The sequence below is a fragment of the Petromyzon marinus genome, chromosome 9, assembly GCF_048934315.1.
Source record: "Petromyzon marinus isolate PM22_M1 ecotype Great Lakes invasive population chromosome 9, UKy_Petmar_22M1.pri1.0, whole genome shotgun sequence".
NCBI classification, from domain to species: domain Eukaryota; kingdom Metazoa; phylum Chordata; class Hyperoartia; order Petromyzontiformes; family Petromyzontidae; genus Petromyzon; species Petromyzon marinus.
Window position 1 is genome coordinate 13,344,538 of NC_133675.1, and position 23,078 is coordinate 13,367,615.

At 43.4% G+C, this 23,078-nt stretch overlaps 1 protein-coding gene across 3 annotated transcripts in view; it reads left to right on the plus strand.

The window, feature by feature from the left end:
* The window catches only part of DNAAF9 (dynein axonemal assembly factor 9), a 70,622-nt gene that overhangs the window by 41,026 nt on the left and 6,518 nt on the right, over nt 1-23,078 (plus strand). For all 3 annotated transcript variants that reach the window (XM_076065922.1, XM_032950368.2, XM_032950369.2), the window contains exons 24-36: nt 1,459-1,554; nt 2,414-2,534; nt 2,936-3,024; nt 7,011-7,169; nt 10,494-10,619; nt 13,358-13,395; nt 14,684-14,819; nt 16,620-16,706; nt 18,813-18,919; nt 19,808-19,882; nt 20,345-20,595; nt 21,639-21,704; nt 22,864-22,957. In XM_076065922.1, coding sequence (XP_075922037.1) covers nt 1,459-1,554; nt 2,414-2,534; nt 2,936-3,024; nt 7,011-7,169; nt 10,494-10,619; nt 13,358-13,395; nt 14,684-14,819; nt 16,620-16,706; nt 18,813-18,919; nt 19,808-19,882; nt 20,345-20,595; nt 21,639-21,704; nt 22,864-22,957 — 1,445 coding nt within the window. The remainder of the gene's footprint in view (nt 1-1,458; nt 1,555-2,413; nt 2,535-2,935; nt 3,025-7,010; nt 7,170-10,493; nt 10,620-13,357; nt 13,396-14,683; nt 14,820-16,619; nt 16,707-18,812; nt 18,920-19,807; nt 19,883-20,344; nt 20,596-21,638; nt 21,705-22,863; nt 22,958-23,078) is intronic.

Genomic DNA, 23,078 nt, shown 5'->3' on the forward strand with positions numbered 1-23,078 from the left:
GTTGGCTTTGCTGGTAAGGGCGTTGGCTTTGCTGGTAAGGGCGTTGGCTTTGCTGGTAAGGGCGTTGGCTTTGCTGGTAAGGGCGTTGGCTTTGCTAGTAAGGGCGTTGGCTTTGCTAGTAAGGGCGTTGGCTTTGCTGGTAAGGGCGTTGGCTTTGCTGGTAAGGGCGTTGGCTTTGCTGGTAAGGGTGTTGGCTTTGCTGGTAAGGGCGTTGGCTTTGCTGGTAAGGGCGTTGGCTTTGCTGGTAAGGGCGTTGGCTTTGCTGGTAAGGGCGTTGGCTTTGCTGGTAAGGGCGTTGGCTTTGCTAGTAAGGGCGTTGGCTTTGCTAGTAAGGGTGTTGGCTTTGCTGGTAAGGGCGTTGGCTTTGCTGGTAAGGGCGTTGGCTTTGCTGGTAAGGGCGTTGGCTTTGCTGGTAAGGGCGTTGGCTTTGCTAGTAAGGGCGTTGGCTTTGCTAGTAAGGGCGTTGGCTTTGCTAGTAAGGGCGTTGGCTTTGCTAGTAAGGGTGTTGGCTTTGCTAGTAAGGGCGTTGGCTTTGCTGGTAAGGGCGTTGGCTTTGCTGGTAAGGGCGTTGGCTTTGCTGGTAAGGGCGTTGGCTTTGCTAGTAAGGGCGTTGGCTTTGCTGGTAAGGGCGTTGGCTTTGCTGGTAAGGGTGTTGGCTTTACCGGTTAGGGTATTGATATTATTACGTGCGGGTTGACGTCAATACTTGTGGCGACGTCATCTTGTTGTGTGGCTTGTACGTATCGTTGTTATCGCCAATAACTTAGGCAAAGCGTTACAGAATCCATCCATATGCATGCTTTTTATTTTGTTGTTGTTACCCTCAGTTCAGGCTGTGTTTGTCACATTCTTGGTGGTTCGTATGGTGAAGTGACAGTTTTTGATTTAGAACATGAAAGTGAAGTTCAGTAAGATCACACGTTACCACTTATATGCAAATTGTCTAAGCTGGTGGGTCTTCTTATCAGATTTGCCTTGTATGTTTACAGTTTGGTCACAGTTAGGAAATGGAATGGAACTTGGGTCAGTGATAAAATTGATGATTGTGTTTTTTTACTGAAAGCTCAATGCTGATAGACCCTTTTGTTAGCAATGACACCGTGAAGAAAACTTGAGCTCGCTACAAAACCTTAAATGTTTTGAAGTCCCCGTTGATGGATGTGTCTGTGTGTACATGGGCTGTTTAAAAATTAAAACCGATATATAACTAATGTAATTTTTATGAATAGGCAATGTAAAAATGTCCTCATGGGGAAGTGGTTGTTGTCCTTACATGATGAATTGTCTGCCGGCGAACTCTACAGTTATCTTTTTTTTAACAATACAAGTTTCAAGATTTATTTCACTACGTGAGAACGCAAGAGACGGGAATGAAATATTGATTGCACGAGGGACCTGGTTGAGGGTACGGGTGATCTCGGCAGAAGTGTGTAATTTATACCTGCTCATATTGTCCAGGTATACTGCCCTGGAGACAAAGCGTGCCTCCACGTGCGTGGACTCAGTGGGGACTGGTCGGCCATCGATATACACGTCATTGCCTCATTTTGAAAAGTACGGCAAAGATTCGTTTCATACCTCCTATCCTTAACGTCTCTCAATTTGTTTGCCTTTTCTTCCAGTTATGTTCGAATGATGCTATCAGTGTTGTCATTGGATAAAGGTTTCCATTTTGAATTCTCGCAGCTTGAAGCAGTGCTTCACCCCCAGCTCATAGAATGCCAATGGAAGATCGCATTGCAGAACTAACGTCACATGCAATAGACAATGCACACTCGTGGGCCACGTTTTAATTCTCTGCAAGTATAGTTTGTTGCATGTAATCCCAGCGGAATTCTGATTACGAGCTCGCTAACTTGAGAACCCGGTTCAATCGTGAATGGCTACCTGCATTCAAGCCTCAGATTCTTTCCAGCAGTGCCATCACCTCCACGCTCTTGAGCCCTTGAACCACTCGGCCACCTTCTGTCCTTAACCTCTATTACAATTGTATTTTTTGCATCCATAACAGCACCGAATGATCTGGTCTGGAAAGTCAATTTAGTTGCTCAGAATCAAAATCAGAATAATTATTTATACTGGAGGAATCCGATGAGCGATAACGCTCTTTTCACAGATGTCCGGTAGGGGCAGGTCAGAACGTTGATGTACTCATAATGTGCAGTGTTCTTATGGTTTAGCAATTAATATTAAATGTTTTCAAAATTGTGAATGTGCAAATGTTCACAAACCTTTAAACTGCTATATAGTTCAGTCTCATTGCTCAGTAATTCTTCAAAATACGGGAAAATAATCAGAACTGTGGAGCTATTAAACATAAGCGCGACATTTGAGTAGTTATCCTGCAAGGCCTTGGGTTACGTTTGCATGGCCCATTGTGTGAATGTTCTTACGCGTGTGCTTTTGTGCAAAGGTTCCTCAAGCACTTTGAAGTTAGCAGTGTGCTGATGGACCCCATCCTGTCCAGCCATTTCAAATTGCTGATAAATCCATCGGAGAATGAAAATCAAGCCAACGAAGACCTCCGTGGGAAGGTTAGTCTTTTGAATTTGAAGCATTTCATTGAAACACAATGCATGTACAAAAGCTAAAGGATAACTAGAACAACATGACTGAGTCCTTCAAATACGTCACACATTAATGATTAAAAGTTATTTTTACTTATTTTAGTATTTTGTTGTTTCCATTTATTCACAAGCATCCAAATGCGACTTTATATTTAAGAGTACTGCGTGAAACGAGAGCTCACTTTCAACCCACATGCTTTGCCCTGTACATTCTGATTGTGTACATAAATTCTAACTCGGGAGCTCATAATTGGATGGCACGTAGTTTCATCATGGGAAGTGGTTTTAAGGTGGAACCCAGAGATGTGATGAATGAATGCATTTTGAAGAGTGGACCGTCTTATGCGTTGAGTGGCGTCTCCTCTTAGATGGTGATCACAATCATCACAGGCCTGCCCGGCAGCCATCGGGAGCGCCTCTGTGCTACTCTCGTCAACCTCAGCAAGGAGCATGATAGGTACAAGCAGCCACATGTACACCTACACCCGACGTTTCATGCCAATTCAACACCAAATGCAGTTTAAATAGTTTCTCTTACGGTTTCCGAACAAAGACGGTCACTGCGTCGAGCGCTTTCAGATGCGCTTCTGCAGCTATCTGGAATGCTCTTCCCTCCGATATTAGGAAGCCACTGAAGCTATGCACTTGTAAATGTAGTTTGAAAACTCTTTTTTTAGAACTGCTTTTCCTGTTTAGTTTGTTGTCCGTCCCCTACTCCTCCGATTAACACGGTTGGCTACGTACGGTGCGAAAGATGTTCAACATACATATGTAAGATAAGCATTTTTAAAACATCTTCCAGGGAAACTAAAATGCTGTTCCATTTGATTTGTTTTGTTAGTAATGTTTAAGTGTTCCAATAATAACCGTAACATGTGCAGTCACCTGGTTTGTGCTATACTGACAGGTTGTTGAACCTGGTGAATTGGTCTCAGATGATGTAACTTGCAGTGTAGTTCTGCTTGCAATAACATATACAACACCTTGAATGTTATTGGTTTAATTGGCAAGCGATGTACACGGTGCCCTAGAAAGGGCGGGATGGCTACCCCTGGGGGTCACAATATCTTGCTACGGCTCTCGATGCATAATGCACCGTGTGCATCGCTTTCCAATTAACCAATGACATTCAAGGTGCTGTTGTATATATTTGCATTGTGGACAGTCGTCATCCAAAGAGAGTTTAAAATTTTCTTGTGTTTTAAATGTTGCAAACCATCGTAGAGCCTTCTGCTGTTGGTAGTGCTGCTCAATCGGAGCACAGCTGGCTCAAAGGTAGCTTATCTACTCCCATTTGGGTCCAAGATGCATCAGCTGGAAAAGTATTGCTTCTGCCATGTGCTCCATCCTTCAAAGAGATTTGCATATCACATTCCCCCATAGAGAATGCGATGAACAGCTTGTGTTGACACATGTGAAATGGCATTACAATCTGTAGTATGTTGTTGTACAGAACAAAAATGTATTTATTCATGCAAAGTTCAGCTTATAAAGATGTGTTCGCATTTTCTGTGAAGTAAAGTGAGTCAATTTGAAATATATACGATACATTTTTCTATGCTTAAGATTAATGAGCCAAAACATACTTGTGTGTGTATAAATAGAAAATCGTGGAGTGAAATAATCCACAGTTTGTATCCTGCGCATGAAGCGTGACACTTCCCCCCTGTAGTTGTTGTGCAATTAAATAATTAATCAAAATGTCACGGCGAACCAAAAATAGGGCTTCATTGTAACGCGGGGCTGCTACAGCGTTCGCATCCCCTGTGAAAAGACAATCAATTACGGCAATGCCTCCACAAGCCTCCAGTGGATTTGAAAGCGAGTCATGTTTTTGGAAAGAAGCATTGGTAGTGCAGTGCAACGTGCGGTGAATAGCATTTGCCCATGTGTCGGCAATGATGTCTCCTTGCGTTGTGTAGAGCCTTCCCTGTGTTTTAGAATGCACCTGCTGATGGGGTGTTGGGGGGTGCACACCAGCCCCTGTCCGCTGACCATGATTACGCATGGGTGCATTATGCATTCAACTTTGGCTGTGCATCTCGCGCTGCGTGGCATGCGGCGAATGATAGTTATGATTGCTTTAGCTCCACACTGATTTTTTTCAGTGTGTGTGATTGTTCCAGCACAAATTCAAGTGTCTTCCTGGTCAAGTTCTAATTCTTTCGGCATGGCAATACTGTACGTTCAGAAGATAAATGCCAGTGCCAAAGTCTGCTGGCCATGAGAGGGCTTCATGATGACTCACGTTGATATCTTGTGAGTCCTTCGATATTTAGTTGGTTACACTCAAAGACCTTGTCCGATCGGTTTCTTGCCCTTAAAAAAAGGGATTTTTTTTCCGGCATTTAGCTCTACCGATCATATTTGGGCACAAATGAACAAGGTCAATTTTGCCTAGTTGACGGTATTAGTTGTGTTTAAGGTGACGCGAAAACACGCCAGAAGGTTACCGTCTCCTCTCCATCCTGGTCGATGAGAGAAGGGTAACACACGCAGTGCTCAACTTCTAACACACCCGAGCTTACAAACACCCGCATTTACGAACGGGACCCAGAAACTCATTATGTTCGCAAGTCGAGGACTGCCCGTACTCATCTTGCGCTGGCAGCCCTGAGCTAGTGGTTGAAATTCCATGTTTGTATGGCTACGGGCAGTCGCTCTGTATGCCATGCACCTCTGTACGATGCGATAGAAGTTCAAAATGCGTACATACATGTGTAGAGAGTCACTCAGAGACACTAATAGTAGGAGGCACTCTAATTATTATAGCCTTCACTGGCACAGGGAATAACTACACTCTGGTCAGGATAGTTAACAGGCTGCCTGACCAACGACGCCGAGGAGGTGAAGACGGTGACGAAGACTCCTGTCGCACGACGGGTTCCACTCCAAACAACAGCCGCGAACCTTGCTCGGGTTCTCTCGTTTATCCACCAAGCCCCCTTTTAGAACCTACCCGAAGGTTCTCGGCTTTACCCCACGTGCCCCCTCTGTCACCTTTGCCCCACCTCCATCTCTCTGGCTTATCACGTGACCTGCCGGCAGACAGGGCTGCTACAACAGCAGATCCCCTTCTCTGTCAGCAACCAGTGCTACACGCCATAGTGACCCATTCCATGTCACTACACATACATGCACAGTTATATGGCAAAGTAGAAAAGTGAGCAACGAATCTCTAACATTTGTGTTTGCTTCAATAATTTGTTGTAAAACATTGTCACCGCCGCAAATAATTAAAATCACAATGACATGATACATATATCTGATGAGATGAATAAATAACTCTTAAGTGGATGTTGTAATTTTTATGTAATTCGTAAGGGTTTGCAGAGGCGGCATAAAAAAAAAGTTTTGCTGCTGCATACCGTAAGAATGTTGCGACTTTGTCTATGCAAAAGAGGATTCTCTTTTGTAGAGATAGACCCTTTCATCTGCAAGCAATCCATCAACTCGAGCATTTAGCTTATTTATCTTATTACAAGCGTGCACCACAGCATCAGGCAAAGTTCATCTAAATAATACAATTAAGGCCGAAAGCTCACATTGCCATATAAAGTACAAATAAAGGGATGCTTTGAAGTGTCCATGCGTCTTTTTTTTAAATATATAAATCAACTGCTTCAGGAATTAGCAAAAGGGGCATTTTTTGGATGGTTAAGTGTCTCTACGTGTTATTTTGTTCACGCAAAAAAATTTCACGTCACACCTCGCTGATTTGTCTAGAGGGTTAAATCGGGTAAAAACAAGTTTTCATTGTGCGAAATAGAATACGTGATTAAGTGGCAATCGCCATGGGCTCGTTGCAGTATCAACATGTTGAGTAGTAGCCAAGGGAGGGAACGCGCTAGAGTGGACGTCCACTGTACAGATGAAGCAATGAAATCGGTTTGCGTGCAGGTGCTGGGTGGATTGTAACATCACATCATGATCGTTAGAGAGTACCACGGCTTAGGGAGGCATTCATCCGGTTGTGGGTTGATCATGGCTACTGATGATGATGATGCCAGTGTAAACCAATGGAATTGCTTTTGGCGCGTTGACGAGATGTTAGTTCCCTCGCCTGAGTTGCAGGAGGTCGTTGGATTCTATCCCGACCCTGACCTGCATATTTGGAGTTCGCGTGTTCTCCCTGTGGTCGCGTGGATTTTTCTCTGGGTCCTCCGGTTTTTCCCTCCACATTAAGAATTGGCATGCGTTTAAAGTATTTGGCTGCTCTACATTTCCACGTGATAAGTCACTTCGTTGAGATATAATTTGTGGCCAGGTCACTTCTGAAAAAGAGCTATATAGCTCAGTGAGCCATACCTGGTAAAAAAATAATAATAATTAAGTCGTTTTAGAATTCCCAAAGTCCGTCCTCCACCCCCCCCCCCCCCCACCCATTCGTGCCACGAGCTTCTTCCCAGAGCTCACAACGATCGTCCTCACGTTGTCGTGCAGATGGGCCGTGCTCCACAACGCTACGGAGAGCGGCGCGGAGCTGAACGCTGAGGCGCTGCAGCGCTACTTGAGCGGAGTCCTCCAGTCGCACCTCTACCGCAGCCCCCGCCACGCGCTCATCACCAGGAAGAAGCTGCGCATCCTCATGCTCACTCCGGGGTAATAGCTGCTTCTGATGCCACGGAGACGTTCGCGCGCACACACTGCACCCTCTCGTTGCGGCAAGATGGCGCATTGGTCACACTATCGCGTCATTGGTCATACTCGCGCGTCATTGGTCACACTCGCGCGTCACGGCAAAAAAGGGCCTGGTTTCGATTCGTGACTCGGGTGCCTCTTTCTGTGTGGCGTATGTCAGAAGCAGAGTCTTTTATTGAGGCTGGAGGAATCTGATGAGCACTGAAGCCCTTTTTCACAGATGTCCAGTGTGACATGTTCTCTTTTTGTATGTTCTCTCCCTGTTCTGCGTGGGTTTCCAGCGGGGTTCTGGTCCATAACTATATAAAAAAAAACATACAATATAACTGGTAGTGGCCATACTCTTTGGTTCTTTCGGTAAAGTCACGTAGGTAGAAAAATAAAAAATAATATATCACGACGTTTTGATCACAACACAAACGGTCGTCCTCAGGCTTGTGTTGCGATCAAAACGTCGTGATATATTATTTTTTATTAAATTTTTCTACCTACATGACTTTACCGAATGAACTAAAGAGTATGGATTACTGCAGTCACGAAAGCTTCCTGCAAATTACTCGATGGGGATCACATACAGCAGCTCCCTGTTTGTGAAACTTTGCAGGACCCTCCTGAACAAGAGACTGTGAGGCTCTCGCAGGTAAACAAGTGTAGTGATAAATACAAATAAATAATCATTGCAATGGGCACCTCATAAAGCAATCACTCGGGTGATGGGTATCTATATTATTTACATATTATACACACTAATGCGGATTACATTTTATTACGCGTTATATTTTTCATATTTTCCAAACTAAACAGTGTAAATTATTTTGTTATTTTGACAAAAATTTAATTCATGTACTATTTGTTTGATGAGACAATTTTGGTGTGGCTAAGTGCAAAGTCCAGCAACTAGGGGTTTGAGTGTAGTACTTTACCGCAGCTCCATGAGTAATCCCTGGGCCACGTGATGTATAAAGGGCGCGGTAACTTGTGACCAGATGCAATGCAATCGCATTGTGATAAAAGTATTGTGTTGATTGGCGACTGTTGAGGAAGTTGACGTAAATCTATAACCACGATGATTGTGTGCAATTCGGATTGGAAGGTTCTTTTTTTGGTGTGGGCTCTAGGCGCGTGTTTGTGATAAGTCAGCAGCCACGTGTGTTTTGGCCGGGTCGCCATTTGAAAAAATGGCCTCACCCAAATTGAGCCGAGCCGTGTGTCACAGCGATGGCATAAGGCAAGTGGTTCTTAACCTTTACCGCAGCGTTGCACCCTTTTGGTTCTCAGTCGTAATTTTTTTTATAATGTTAATAAATACATAGGTTTTATGCAACAAAGTGATTGCACTTACGTGCCCGTGCTTAATTTGTGTTTCGACGATTTACCTTCGAAATAATTTGGCACGTCTCGCACCCCCAGAAAGGGCATCTCGCACCCCCAGGAGGTGCGTGATGCACCCCAGGTGAAGAACCACTGACATAAGGAATACTCCAAAATGTTTATGCTTCCTCCTTGTTTTTATCTCAACATTTTTATTGAATTGTCGTCAACAATTAGAATTAGCAGAAGCCCTTTTCCAAAACAATGTCACCTCGCACACAAGTCCTGAGAACACCAGTGGCCAGTGTGCAGTTCTCAAGCACTCTGCTATAGATGCCCCATCCACCTTGCGGCCCCGGATTTGAAACCATTCGACCTGTTTATCCCTTTGAAGGATGAATGGCACGTTCCACATTTCGATCTCGTTACACGGCGGTCAAGGAATTCTGTTTCACAAACGATTACAGGACGAATCTTTCTGCCGTGCTCCTAGATGCACATTGCCACGAATGCATAACAATTATGTTTTGAAAAAGAGCCACGTTTTTCACGACCTATCCACGAATGATCATCAGAAATATTTCAGGAATTGATTGAAAAAAATACAGGGATATGAAACAGGAGGCATTAATGTTGGGGGAAGCGTTTACAAAGAATCGCTTCTTTCAGCAGTAGCGTAATCGTTTTGTGTAAGAATTTCTTGCCTAGTTAAATTAGTGTGGGCTTTGGCATTGCAAGGTGGAGTGTGGGGAGGCCATCAGGAGTGGATAAACATGGTTAATGATGATGATCAAATTTTAATTGCTCTCCCCAATTCTCACGGCTTGCTTACCTGGTGTAAGAATTGCACATTAATATGAAACGTAAATACGTATTTTTAGATTGCATTAGCAATGAGCGGTACTTTAAAATTCGCTAATTGCAATCTGAGCTGCACTCCTGCATTGCCATTCTGCAGTGAGGGAGAGCATGCAGGACCTAATTACATGCTTAGAATTATATATATAATATATATAATCTATATTAATTCTATATATGTCCACGCAACACTTGGTGTGTACTGTATGTTATATTGTAATGGTAAATCGTACGGCATTTAAGCCACGTTCTTAAGGAGCAGTTTGGTGAATGTAAAGTTGGATCATAAAATATATAATGCCTTGTAAAAAACGTAAACAATAAAAGGAACATCTCTTGTTAACGTAGTGCGTTTAACATGAAAAATATCGGTCGGAGTTGTTCAGTTATTGCCTCATAGTTTGGAACTGCCAGGTCAGTATTTGGCTATGAGCATGGTCATATCCTGTCTACATAAACACGGGTGTAGATTGGCTTATGTTTTGCACAGCTCAGACAATATGCATTACATATACTGCTTTGCTTCCATTAGCAAAAAATGTATAGTGTACATGGTGGTCCATTTATAGATACTCCACTAAAATAATAGCAAAATTTTTTGAAAAAACAACATTACATTTTTCTCGGCCACCAATCTCAATACACTTATTGCGTCTTTTCACATTCTCATCTGTAAGGAGCTATTGGTTTCACAATATTGTCGCTTGTTGGAAAGAATTGAGTCATTCAAAATCAGTATATGTATTTTTGGATCACCCTGTATAAATTAAAAGATACCCCATATAGTCTTAACAGACTGTTGGGGCAAGTGCGAGCAGCACCTATGAAGGCTAGGACGGCACACGAGGAGATTGGTGGCCAGCACCACACCTGGCCACCTTCGTCTCCCTTATGGCGATGTTTACACATCGCACCAGTAACTAATTTGAAGCTGAGTGGACCTAGAGGAGACCCAGGACCGGTTCAGGTAATCGTCACTGGTGTAGGTTGTGAGCGGGAATCCTTAACCTTCTAAATAATCTGCTCCCCTCTATACATATGTGTACACACACACACACCGTTGCATACGTACGACGATTGTATGGCTCACTCTCTTCTATTGTAATCTTTTAACAGCTTTGCAGATGTTGTGGATGTGGTCCAGGCAATTAGGACTCACCCAGATCCCACGGTTGGGTCGCACTTTGTAATTGGAGCCATAACAGCTTGCGTTAACCCTCTGGCTGCATGCATGGAGCACAGGTATGTACGTCACTCGCAACCTCCTGGTGGTGGAACGAACCGCAGAGTCGATGCGCCCACCTGCAAACACGAGCACCTTTATCAACATGACAATGAAAGATGGCCAAAGTTTGTTTAAATATCGATGTTTTGATTGTTCCATTCGTTGCAACTAAAGGCTTTGATGTTATAGATTAAGCATTTCCCCTGTACTCATTACCCTAAGCATTCTTTTTTTTTGCAGTTAATCTATTTGTACCTTAGGTGGCACATTTAAATAGTTCTGCAATTCTCCAGCTTCTAGCCTGATTTGAAATGGCCTGTTTAAATTATTCTCGATAATTGGTAAAACTCTGCGGTTATGGCACAAACTTGTAAAATTGAAGAATTACCCATCATTATTATCAAATGACTACAAATTAATTATTCCTGTTCATGATTGTTCAGGTACGACGACCCTGTGCAGAGCTTTTTTTCATTTTTCATGTATTTGGTGTAGCCCTGTGAGCCATTCGGCTCTTGAATCGGGTGCAACTGCAACAAACAAAAACATGAACAGGAAAACATCTTAAAGCTAAATAGCTCACAACTTAATGAGGCAATAATTAATATACATATATACTCTCTTTCGGGAATTTGAATTTGCATAGTTTAAAACCCATTTTTATTTGTTTAGTTAAACACGTGTTGTGTGTGTTAGAGTCTTTATTGCAACCAACATGAGCACACAATTGTAAGGCGCATTCATGCACAAGTTTCACGATATCCAGCATTTTAACACTTCTTTAACATTCCCTACTCGTGTCAAGAGGCACATCAGCTTAGCACAGTCGGCTACGTACGGTGCGAAAGAAGTTGAAGCATACATACAACAGACGCTACTGTGCTGAATCGTGTTATCCTGATCATATATATAACCGTTAGGCTTTACTTTAGACCATTCAGGTGACTGGCTGAAGCAATAGGGTCCCTTATTACAGAAACTCGTGTGGTATTTTGATCGTGATTGGTTAGTTGGAATACCGTAGACCAGCGGTCCCCAATCTTTTTGGCACCAGGGGCCAGTTTCGTGGAAGACAATTTTTTACACGGACCGGAAGGGGGGGGGGGTTCATCATTGGGTTTTTCTCCCTTTTCAAAGAAGCTCTCCAGCGACGTTTGTTTTAAACTCATTTTGGCTACTAGGGGTCAGCTTGTGGGCTTACCAACACTGTGACTGAGACAAGCGCGCAGTGCGGGAAAGAGGCGCGGACGGAAGTGGTGAATAATAAAATAATGGGGGGGCCACGCACGGACTCACCGCTCTCACCTCCTGCTGCTGTGCGGCCCGGGGGTTGGGGACCCCTGCCGTAGACAACTACTCCCATTTATATTTACTGCCCTGGTTTTTCCAGCGGGTTATATGTTTTAGTGTTTTGCTCCAAAGGAAGCAGTACTGATGAAACTTAATGTAAACAGCTTACTTGACCTGACAAATGTTTATCTTACGAGTGGACCACAGTACCCGACTCGGAGCAGGTGTTGATGTGCTCGCCACAACATGAACATACGTAAACAGTATCTACATATAATGCTTAAAAAAATATGCACTATACAAATGTTACATATGGATTTAATTTCACTAGACACCTAAGCTATGACAGTTGTGATGTGGTTAAATGTGCAACTATTTAATAAATAGCTAGAATTTAACTCTTAATTGAATTTGGTAAAAATAGTCACCTTTAAACACAATGCCAAAATGGACTTAGGTGAATGTTGCCTCCGCTGTAATCCCTAAACTACAATTGTTATCCTGTACCATGAGTGGCAAATATTGAATGCAGTGCAATATATTTAGCCTCCACACCCACAGGGTGACAATTGTCAGCGTGCCGTCGGTCATGCACCTCTTCGTTTCTCTGCGCAACCCTAAAAAGGGCACTTGGTGTCAAAGTTATATTCTCTGTTGTTACCAGCACCACATTTGACTGGAATACTGCAGTTGAACTTATTTTTAAACTAGCGATGGAAATCGAATTGAGCTAACAGCCTGTGTCACCAAGTTATGGTTATGTCGTCACAATTATGTTAAGTTAGCAATACTGAATAGTTTGCATTCGATCGCAAGAGACCTAAAATATTAATTTCACTAAATAAGTAAGAAACTGGACTTGGTCAGGTGAACGTTGCCTACGCTGTTCTTTATGAACGAATTTTTTTTATTGTGATGTCAATTATGGCTGTTAAAGTTGATGAAGTACAGCAAGTGGCACTGACTACTGAAGTGTATTTTGTAATTTGCATCTTAATAACTACAACACTAAGGGAGATGTGTGAAACACAATTTAGTTCAAATAAATTTGGCAGGCAAAAAGACCGTCGAGGTTTGAGAGGCAGCTGACATAGGCTACACGTTTACTGCTGAGCCACTTTCACAGGTTCAACAGTCCAAAAGTAAGAACTCTTTTGCCACCCAGTAATGATTGGGGGACTTTATTGTAAAACTAAATTTTTATTCGAATATTGATATTATTGGCTCAGAAATTATATCAGTTTTCATTCGCTCCAGTATATTCGAAGGGGTTTTTTTCCCCGTCATATACTGATTTGACCCAGTGGGAAAAAAAAAATGTTTAAAATGAGTAATTGTACTACTTGCGCATTGTCAACAGATGGCAATAAAAAATATAAATTTTAGCGTTTCAATAAAAAAATGTGCATAACAACTGCTCGGAATGCTCAAACGGTGTGTGTGTGTGTCTCTGTGTATTGAACAGCCTCACCTTTCCAAAACTACTCGAGCAGTGTGCACAAGGTCAGCGTTTTATGTCATTTTACTGGCGTTAAACTATAACGCATCATTTGCAAGATGTCACCGTTCAAATTCCGTATAGTGCAGTCAACACTCTGTATTTTACGTCATACTGCCAATAAACCAGAGCACGTAATTTGCAAGATGTCAGTGTTACTGTTCCAATACCTGTCCCGTGCGGGAAATGATTGAGAGTGAAGCTCGTCGAGTTGGGGGCCAGGGAATCCAAGGAGATTTTGAATCTTTGAAAAGTAGCTCTTGTTTGTGTCTCCTTTCAAAGGTAGTATTGCGTGGTGCCACGGTGGTGTGATGTTAACTACCTCGCCTTGTATACAGGAGGTCTTGGGTTCGATCCCGACCCTGACGCCTGCTGTATATTTGGAGTTCGCATGTTCTCCCCGTGGTCGCGTGGATTTTTCTCCGGGTCCTCCGGTTTTTCCCTCCACATTTAGAATCAACATGTGTTTCGAATATTTGGGCTGCTATATATGCATTTCCATGTGACAAGTCATTACGTTGAGCAATCATTTGTGAAAGCCAGGTCGCTTCTGAAAAAGAGTGATATTGCTCAGTGTGCCTTGCCTGGTAAAATGAAAAATAGTTTAGTTCAGTTTATAGTTTTGAGGACAATTGCTGACCCTGACCTGCGGTGGATAACATACCTATTAACAGAATACATCGTATACTTGCTTAATAAAAGTGCAATAAAAAATGTTTTACATGTCGGCCTCTCCTGATTTGACCATTGCACGAAGTAGCTCGAGTTGCTAATGCAATCTATACTCTTTGGTTCTTTCGGTAAAATCATCTAAATCACTTCATATCTGTCGTTTGCAAATGACAATACAGCTACACCATAAATAATTTCTTAAGTCCATCCCTCTTTCACAAAGCAGTGCAATTGTAATGCAAAATACGAATATTCAAATATAATTTAAGGATAACATGATGTAAACAAAACGCCGTGGTAGAGGTTTTAGAATCACCGACTTGAGTTGTCAATCGATGTTCAGTCACCGCGTTGATGGATGGCATTAGACAGAGTGGGCCACGTGAAGTCTGCAACCTTCACTCCAGCCCATCACTGATGTCGTGAGTCAAAGCAAAGTTGGGCAAAACAGAGTATGGCAACAGAGGCCTTGGTCTGTCTGTATTGCAGTTCAACAAATCTCGTTGCAAGTTACTTGTCTGTGTTTTGACACGGAACCGGACTGGATTCTCAACAAGGCGATGCACAAGTAATACGACCTGGCGGGTGTCGCTTTGACTTTGCGGTGTTCTGGACATGCAGGCTGGGCCAGTAACGTGGTGCTGACGGGCCCCAACCACGAGAAGCAGCACCCCCGCGTCAAGCAGCTCAAGGAGCTGATACGCCTGGTCAACCCCAGCGCCGCACTCATCCAGGCAGAGAACGGCAATGTCAGCAGGTACCGAGAATGACTCTTTAGTAGGGGGTATTTTTTTTACAGCTCGTTGGCTAAAGGGTAAACGTTCTTCTCAACTGAAGGTCGTTTTGTGTTTTTTTGACGGAATTCGGCCGTCTTTGTTTCTTGCTGCCGAGAGATTTTGCTCCAGATGGCAATTGTTGTTGTTCGTTAGCTTTTCCCTTACTTTGGTGGGGAGGTTACGGATGTGTTCTGGGTTTTTTGGAGATGTTCCTGTAGTACAGTTCGTACACACGAAGGTTTGCCGCTTGCGTTTCTAGTTTTGGCACTGGTATTTTTTCCAAACGCTTGTGTTTATAGCGGTGGGTGAGAATCGGCACGGGTATTTAGATTTCACCCTCCTCTTTCCTCCTTTATTTACACGAATAGTTGAAATATTTTCATTATATATGTCATATGCCCTAGAGAAGCTCGGCTATTGTCTGGTTGCATCTGCCTTGTTGAAAAATAATAAATATTAATGGATGATTAACGCCCAACGCAATGTTTTCCTGTTTTCCTTTCAGCATCGGCTTTGAAGTGATTGTCGAGGCCGAACTGCAAATGGCAATGGCTCATTTTATAATAGTCTGAATTAGGGTCAACCCAATAAAGTTGAACCCTTGTAAGCAGTAACCACTTTTTTTAAATTGAAGCCATTGCTGAAGATTTCTATAGCATTTGCGGTTGTTTGCCGGTCAGCGCAGTTGAACTTGTGCGTGACGTAATTTGGCGACGGCCCTGTGTTTTGCTATTTCACATGTTGCTAGGCTGGATTGTCTGGGCACCGTGGAGTTCATTATCATGCGTTTTAACATTTAATAATGGCAATGGCACCCGCAAGTAGGCAATGCAAGCCTGATGCCACAGCAGAAGTGGCTATTAAACAGCCTGATGGGACAGTCTGGTTATTATGAAACAAAAATTGTTAATGTTAATTCTGCCTGCATGGCCCCCGCATGACCACTGGCATGACCACAACATGTAATACGGGAAAGAACAGAAGGGCCATTGCTCAAAATGTCGCCGATTTTATATATATACTTTAATCCTTTCAGGCTGTGTTGCTCACAAGCGTGTGTTTAAATTGTTGTTGTTGTGCTTTTGTGCACCACTGCCAATGCAGCAGAATCACCAAATTATGTTTTTTCTTTGAGGTTGTGCAATGGTATATGACTGCATTTCTGAAGAAGTCAAAAAAAGACTTTTTCCAAATTTGGGTACAGAATGTAATTTTTATTATTATTTGGCAACCTTTACCAATGACAATGTAGTTATGGTGGTATTATACCTAGTTCTGTTTGATCAGCAGGTCGCGTATGATGGATTTTCTCACCTGTGCCAGCATGGAAGAGTAGGCCAAATACCGTCTAGTGGAGGCCCTTCGGTCATCAGTGGCGTGAGCGTGGCAGGGCTGCACCATTGCCTTTTATATTTGCAATGCAGCTATTGTTTCGCCTCTCCTATTTCTATCAAACCAAATACCCCAAATACACTGGTTGATTTTTCTGGGTGTAACTACATGTACAAACTATATATATACATATTCTTTGGGTCTTTTGGTAATGTCACGTAGATAAGTTGCATTTTTTGTAACTTTTTTGAACCTATCTACGTGACTTTACCAAAAGACCCAAAGAATATGAATTCCTGCAGTCACGAAAGCTTTAAGTCAAGATCTATATACACACACACACACCTTGACCTGTATAAGGTGTGTAAAAGTACCGGATAAAAGTTGCTGATGGTGTGCCCACCTGTTTGTTGGCAGGGATTCACACGTCGTGTCTTGTTTGTGAACAGGAACGAGGACATTGAGATGATTCTGTCTGAGAACAGCTTCAATGATGCGGCCATGGTTCGTGCTCGTCACTTGCTGACTCCGGGTTGGTGAGTTACAATCGATTGTGTCCGCTCAACCATAGAAGAGTGTGAAAACAATTCGTTCCTACACAGGTGCGTGTCATCATTCAGAAGCCAGCACGTCCTCCGTGGCTGCTCTCGTATAATTCAACAAATTATTTGGCGCCTTATTTAGCACTTACTTTGTGTGTGTGTGTGTGTGTTGTTTAAGTGCACTTGTTGAGCACAGGCGCCAACACCTCAAACGGCTGGCAACAACAGCGTTGAGTGTGCAATAGACATGAGGCGATGACGTTTCTTAAATTGACAATTGGGGAATTGGGAAAAAGAGACGAATGGGTGAAAATGTATGTAAATATGTATGTTGAACTTCTTTCACACCGTACGTTGTCAACCGCGCTAATTGGAGGTGCAGGGGAAGGACAATAAACTAAACACAAAAAGCAGTTAGAAATAAAATAGTTTTCAATCTAGATTTAAAAGTGCTTGGCTTCCTAATGTCGTCAGGAAGAGCATTCCAGACGGCCGCAGAAGCGCGTCTAAAAGCGCGCGATGCGGTGACCGTCTTTGCTCGATGGCCAGCCTAAAGTCGCTGCTGCGAGGAAGACCGGAGTGTCACGTGATGGTTTATGCTCCTTGACGAGATCAGCAAGCTATTGTGGATCATTTTCGGCAAGCACTTTGTGTGTAATGAGTGTGACCTCGTCACGTGATCGTTCGGTAACTTCAAGCCAATGCGGCTCGGCGAGCACTGGACGGACATAGTCAGATCTTGAAATATCCGTCACGACACGTACCAGAGAAATTTGTACAGGCTGCAGCTAGTTAAAAATGTCAAAGAGTCGGGCAGTGCGAGGCAGAAAGCAGAGAGAGACGAGTGTTTGCGATCCGCACGTATGGTGAGTGCATTCGTAAGCGAGCACGTGAGAGTTCCCCGGTGGCTTGAGCGAGTTCGTAAAACATAAACCATGACAGCAACCGCATTAAATGTATGATTAACAAACCTCTTGTCGCATTCCTCTCCTTTGGAAAAATGGGTACGTGAGTGTATGCTGACTTTACGTGTGTTTTAGGGTGAGTTTGCGCAAGACGTATCACTGGCAGGCATACGCATGTATGGATTTGCATGTACGTAATATGACCTCTAAAGATTATAGCCTGCTAAGAGATGATGAGCAGAATTATAGCATTCATGGCTTTTATGGAGAAGCAGAAATGTAAGTCGGAATACTCTAAAACATGAGAAGAGATGAGCTTTTACGTCTCTGCGAGGAGGGGGAAGGCGTACATGCGACGTGCTGTCACAGGGTTTGCGTGTAATCAGTGCAACTTCATACCATGATAAGCACTATAAGATGAATTGTCACATTTGCTCTTAATCTGGGTCTCCAATGAAAAACAGGATTTAGTTTTGGTGGGCTGTCCCTGTCAGCATGCACGTTCATTGCTATGCATACCGTTTAAATAATGAAACCAATTGAAATAACTCTCAAATATAATTAGGTTCAATCAACGTGTCCTGTATTACTTTTGGGATCCAGGTCTGCCTTGAATAAAAGCCTCCTCGTTCCAATGGGCTATATAATTTAAACTCGTGGATGTCTATGGAAAACTAAATCTCAGCAAATTCATCATAGGCGATGTTTCAGGCAATGGTCCTTTTTTGTAGCATACAAATGATCACATTGACGAATACGAGTTCTTTCGTTAACTATGCCTGTGCAGCACTGTCAATGCAGCATCAACAGATACATTTCTTCAATTGTGGAGAACTCAGCATTTTTGCCTTTTATTATCAGATATTTTTACTCTGCAAGTGCAGTTACACGGGAGTGCAACAACATTGCTGAGTTTTATTGTTTTATATTTTTATTATTTTATTGTTTCCCTTCTACGTGACTTTACCGAAAGAATCAAGAATATTAACCGTTCCATTATTCTTTCATGTAAAACCTAGCTTTATTGGGTCATTTATAATGCGATTTGAAGACTTCATACAGCATCTATATAATTTTAGTTTCAACTGACAGCTTGACGGTTGTAATGAGGTACTCAGTTCTTACATGCATTCCCTATACGGAGTATTTATACGCACAGTTCTGACTGTTTACCTTTTGTTTTCTTCGTCGGCAGGGCAAGTGGCATGTTTAGCTCAGGGGCGGCGTGCCCTGCCATGCAGCAGATCTCTGTTCGCTTCAACCGTCCCCTGGAGAAACCACTGTTCATCGGTCAATGCAAAGGTGTGCACCGCTTTTAAAACTTTTTTTATTTTACCAGGTAAGGGCCCCACTGTGATATACAAGCTGTTTTTCGGAAGTTAACATCTGCCCACCACGACGCCACTGCTTACGTGGCGAACCAAGCTGTTAAACGGTGACCTTGCGAGGTGGTGCTTGTGTGTGCGCTGTTAACCGGACATGCAGTCGCGCAACGGTTAACGTGCACCGCAATTATGAACCCAGCGACCTCATTTGGCCCTGGGCTAATGTCGGCGGAGAGTTTTATGTGAACCAGGTACTGGGCACCCCACCGACAGCAACCCGTACTGTGAGACCAGCGTGGTGAAGTATGGTGAAGCAACCCCTGTGACCGACACAGCACGAGGGGAGGCCTTCATCCAGCAGTAGAGTAACAGAGGACTGGAAATTATTACGAATATGTATTCTTACTCACAGGCGGGAGAGCAGCCCCACATCTTTAGGAAGTAAATAAAAATTTGATGCAGGTGTTTTACAGCGCACTCTGACATCCATAAAAAAAAAATTCTCTGTAAAAACCTGTGTTCTTTCTGGGGAATGGGGTTGTGCAAAACGGAGCCATTTACGAGAGGTCATTGCTGCTCTTGTTAACTGAGAAGTCAAAGCAACGCTTTCTTGATGGTTAAGTTTATTACAGTGGTCATTGTCAGAGTACTGAGATATAAAACGGTCAATTCTTTACCCATCACTAATGCTACGTAGTTTTGTTTCTCAGAGCAAATGCGAACCTCTTTAAGATGACATTCGTATGAATTTAAATGTTAGCGCCACTCTAATGTGGCCATGTTGCAGCAAATGTTTTATTCATGTGTGTAGTGCACAAAGCGCACTTCATAGTGTGAACAGGCCTATTCTGCATGTCTTCAATAGCCCTGAAAGGCATGCTGTCTTCAAGCCCTTTTTGTGGGAACATCTACAGCATACAAGGCCGGCTGAAGTTTTCAGGTAATGTATTCATTCTCTAGCGCCTTATATTCACATTAACACTTTTGGCAAAATTACATTTAACATCTTGTGCAGCTGCACAGTGCCTTCTGGACTAGATTCGTTTGCTTTTGGAATACTAAAAACATTCAATCTAGTCTTAAGGCCTGTCTAAACATTTGCAGTGCCCACAGTGTGAATGTTGCAACTCCACAAAGCAGTTTGTTGTAAAATATAGTTGCCAATTATGCAAAAATCCACGTAAGTTCAAATGGTGAGAATGAAACCACACCATTGCTCATTAAAACCTGTGTTAGAGCCTCGTACAAAGGCCTTTCCCGCAAAAAACCAAAGCATCCGTCAACTCGCTTTTATTTTCAGTCTTGCTTGACTCTCCTCGGTTTGTACGCAGGGAATGGCATCCTTCATCTTGCTGCTATGTACTTCGGCCTTGCTTGATCCTCCTCGGTTTGTCAATCCCAGACTCGCCCAAGGTGGTGGAGGTGAGCCACGTCACCCTGGCCAACAATTCGCTGACGCTGACGGCGACGCGGGAAGGCCCCGTCCCACGCCCCCCACCCGCCCCGAGGGGCAGCGGTGGCCTCGTCGGCGGCGACGGGCAGTCTGCCGATGGCACGGGAATGCACCCGGAAGGACGGTATCACCTGGTGTTCACGGGCTGTGGATTGAGAGAGGAATGCCTAAAGGACTGGCTCCGGCGCTCGGCCAAGCAGGTGCCACACCAACCGGCGCGTCCCTGGCCAGTGCCGCCTGTAAAGCCGTCGGCATAACCGTTTTGTTTTGACGAGCGTGTAATAAATGGTGACACATTGGGCCAAAGGATTTTGCTGTTCAGCATGGAGGCGTAAAAGTGGGGACTCTTTTAAAATGTACCGCTTGCAATTCTCCACATTTCCACGGGGATAATTCGCTTGTTCTGTACTGGCGGGATTGAATGTGACCGTGTGGTTCTTCTACATCAATCGCAAATGGTCTCGCACTACAGATATATAATAACCCTTCGTGGAGCACATCTCATATGGAGATGAGATTTGAACAGATTAATTCACAACTGTTCACAGAAACCACTGGGGTATTTTACAATAGCCCAGCGTGTCGCACAAGCTTGGTTTCAAAAGCACACAACGATATGCACGTGCCATTGGGGAGGGATATGTGTGTGTGTGTGAGTGGTGGCGAGGTGAGGAGGTGGTGGCGCAGTGGTTAGCGTGGCACAGCGCTGGATGAGAATCCCCCGGCAATCCAAGTACCGATTCCCGCTCACGACCAACACCAGTGACGATTATCGGAACTGGTCCCGGGCCTCACCTCACCTGGGTCAACTCGGCTGCAAATGAGTACCTGGTGCGATGTCTAAACATTGCCAATAGGGAGACAAAGACGGCCGGGCATGGTGCTGGCCACCCACCTACTCATGTGCCCGTGCCGGCCTTCATAGGCGCTCGCTCACAGCACTTGCCCCAAAATTGTGTTAAGGCTATACAGGGGATCTTAGTCTTTGATGGTGGGGTGGAAGCTACCCCACTAATGCTGCTTGCATAATGTGACAACTGCGACTACTATCTGGGGATATGGTATACTCTATATTAACATGTCGATTAAGATATTAAACATGAAAGGCTTGTATTCTTCACATGAAAAGCAATGCATGCTTTAACCAAACAAACTACGCTTTTGTAAACTTTAGATAACTCAAATCTAAAGATTGCCGTTGATGTTTGATCATTTGTCTCGACTGTTTGCACTTTGTTACCAGATAACAAAAAACAAAACTATAAAGACAAAAGAATCGCTGACCCAGAAGGAGCTGATGAGCATTCACGTGAGTTTCTATGAATAGCATTGCCACCCAAGGCATAACACTACTTACCTCCAGACTCAACCAATCGCTACTCCACACTGTGATCATGCACAGCAGATCAATGTCATAATGTTTACCGTTACATTTTATTTGGGATGCCAACGTTAATGCAGCCAGCAGCGCAGACAACCACGTTGCGTGTTATTGATACAACAGTGACATTGAGGCACAGCGTGGAGGAGCTGAACTATGCTCCTGTCCAAAATTACAGCATTATAGTTAGCGGCCTCAATTGCTAAGGCGCCATGGCTAATTACAGCTTTTAATTTCAAGGAAGCATGTTCTGCCCAAGGGTTATTTATGCACAGAGATATTTTTGGTCTAAATATTTCTAAAGGAGATAATTAATTCCACCACCAATAATAATTACACCACGCAGATACGGGGCAGTTGAATCACCTGGCTGTCAGGCTGCAGGCCATCGAGCCAATTTTCACGCGGTTGACTTTTCAGTTTCCTGTCACTAACATTTGACCTCTGTGAGCAATTAATAAATCGCTGAGTGGATGTTAAAGCCCATGTTATGTTAATTACACAAGTAGGCTGTTCTGTGAAAGATTAATATTCCAATCCCTAAATATGAAAATTACCTTCAGGTGTGAAAACCAATTGCCGTTGGTTTTCACACCTGATGATGACCGTTTGTGTTATGGTCGAAACGTCGTGAGAATTTTTATTGTTTTATATATATTTTATTGTTCCCCTTCAACGTGACTTTACTGAAAGAGCTAAGCATATGAATATAGCAAAATAGTAATTAAATATTGCCTTTTTAAGTTATTACATTGAGCTCTTTTGTATAGAAGATAATCATTCTGAATGGGGTTTCACCTGTTTAAATACAGGACCTTTGTGTATGTGGTGATTTTACACACCAGCACTGTGTCTACATGCACAATATGTATGTGTACAACTGTACACGCAAAGCAAAAAAAAATAAGCGTACAAATGTACCTATGTATGCACTTCTTTCGCACTGTACATAGCCAAACGAGCTAATCGGAGGTGTATATTAAATAAGATAATGAACAACACTGAACCGCACTGCAGCAGACTGCAAGTGGGGAGTGCTAATCCATTGCAACTTAATTCTGGCTGTGTCCGGTACAATATTTCGCAGGCCACAAGACACCTGGACCCCTTGCCTCCAGGCTACTTTTACAATGGAATGCAATTCATTAACTTCTTTGGAGAGAAAAGCAATCAACACCCTTGTATCCTTTTGAGCATTCGTTTTACACGTCTGATGTTGGGGAGGGGGGTGTAAACAGCTTTCGGGATATTGTTAGCCGATGTCTGTACGTGTGTGTGTGTCAGTCAGAATGCTTTACGGTT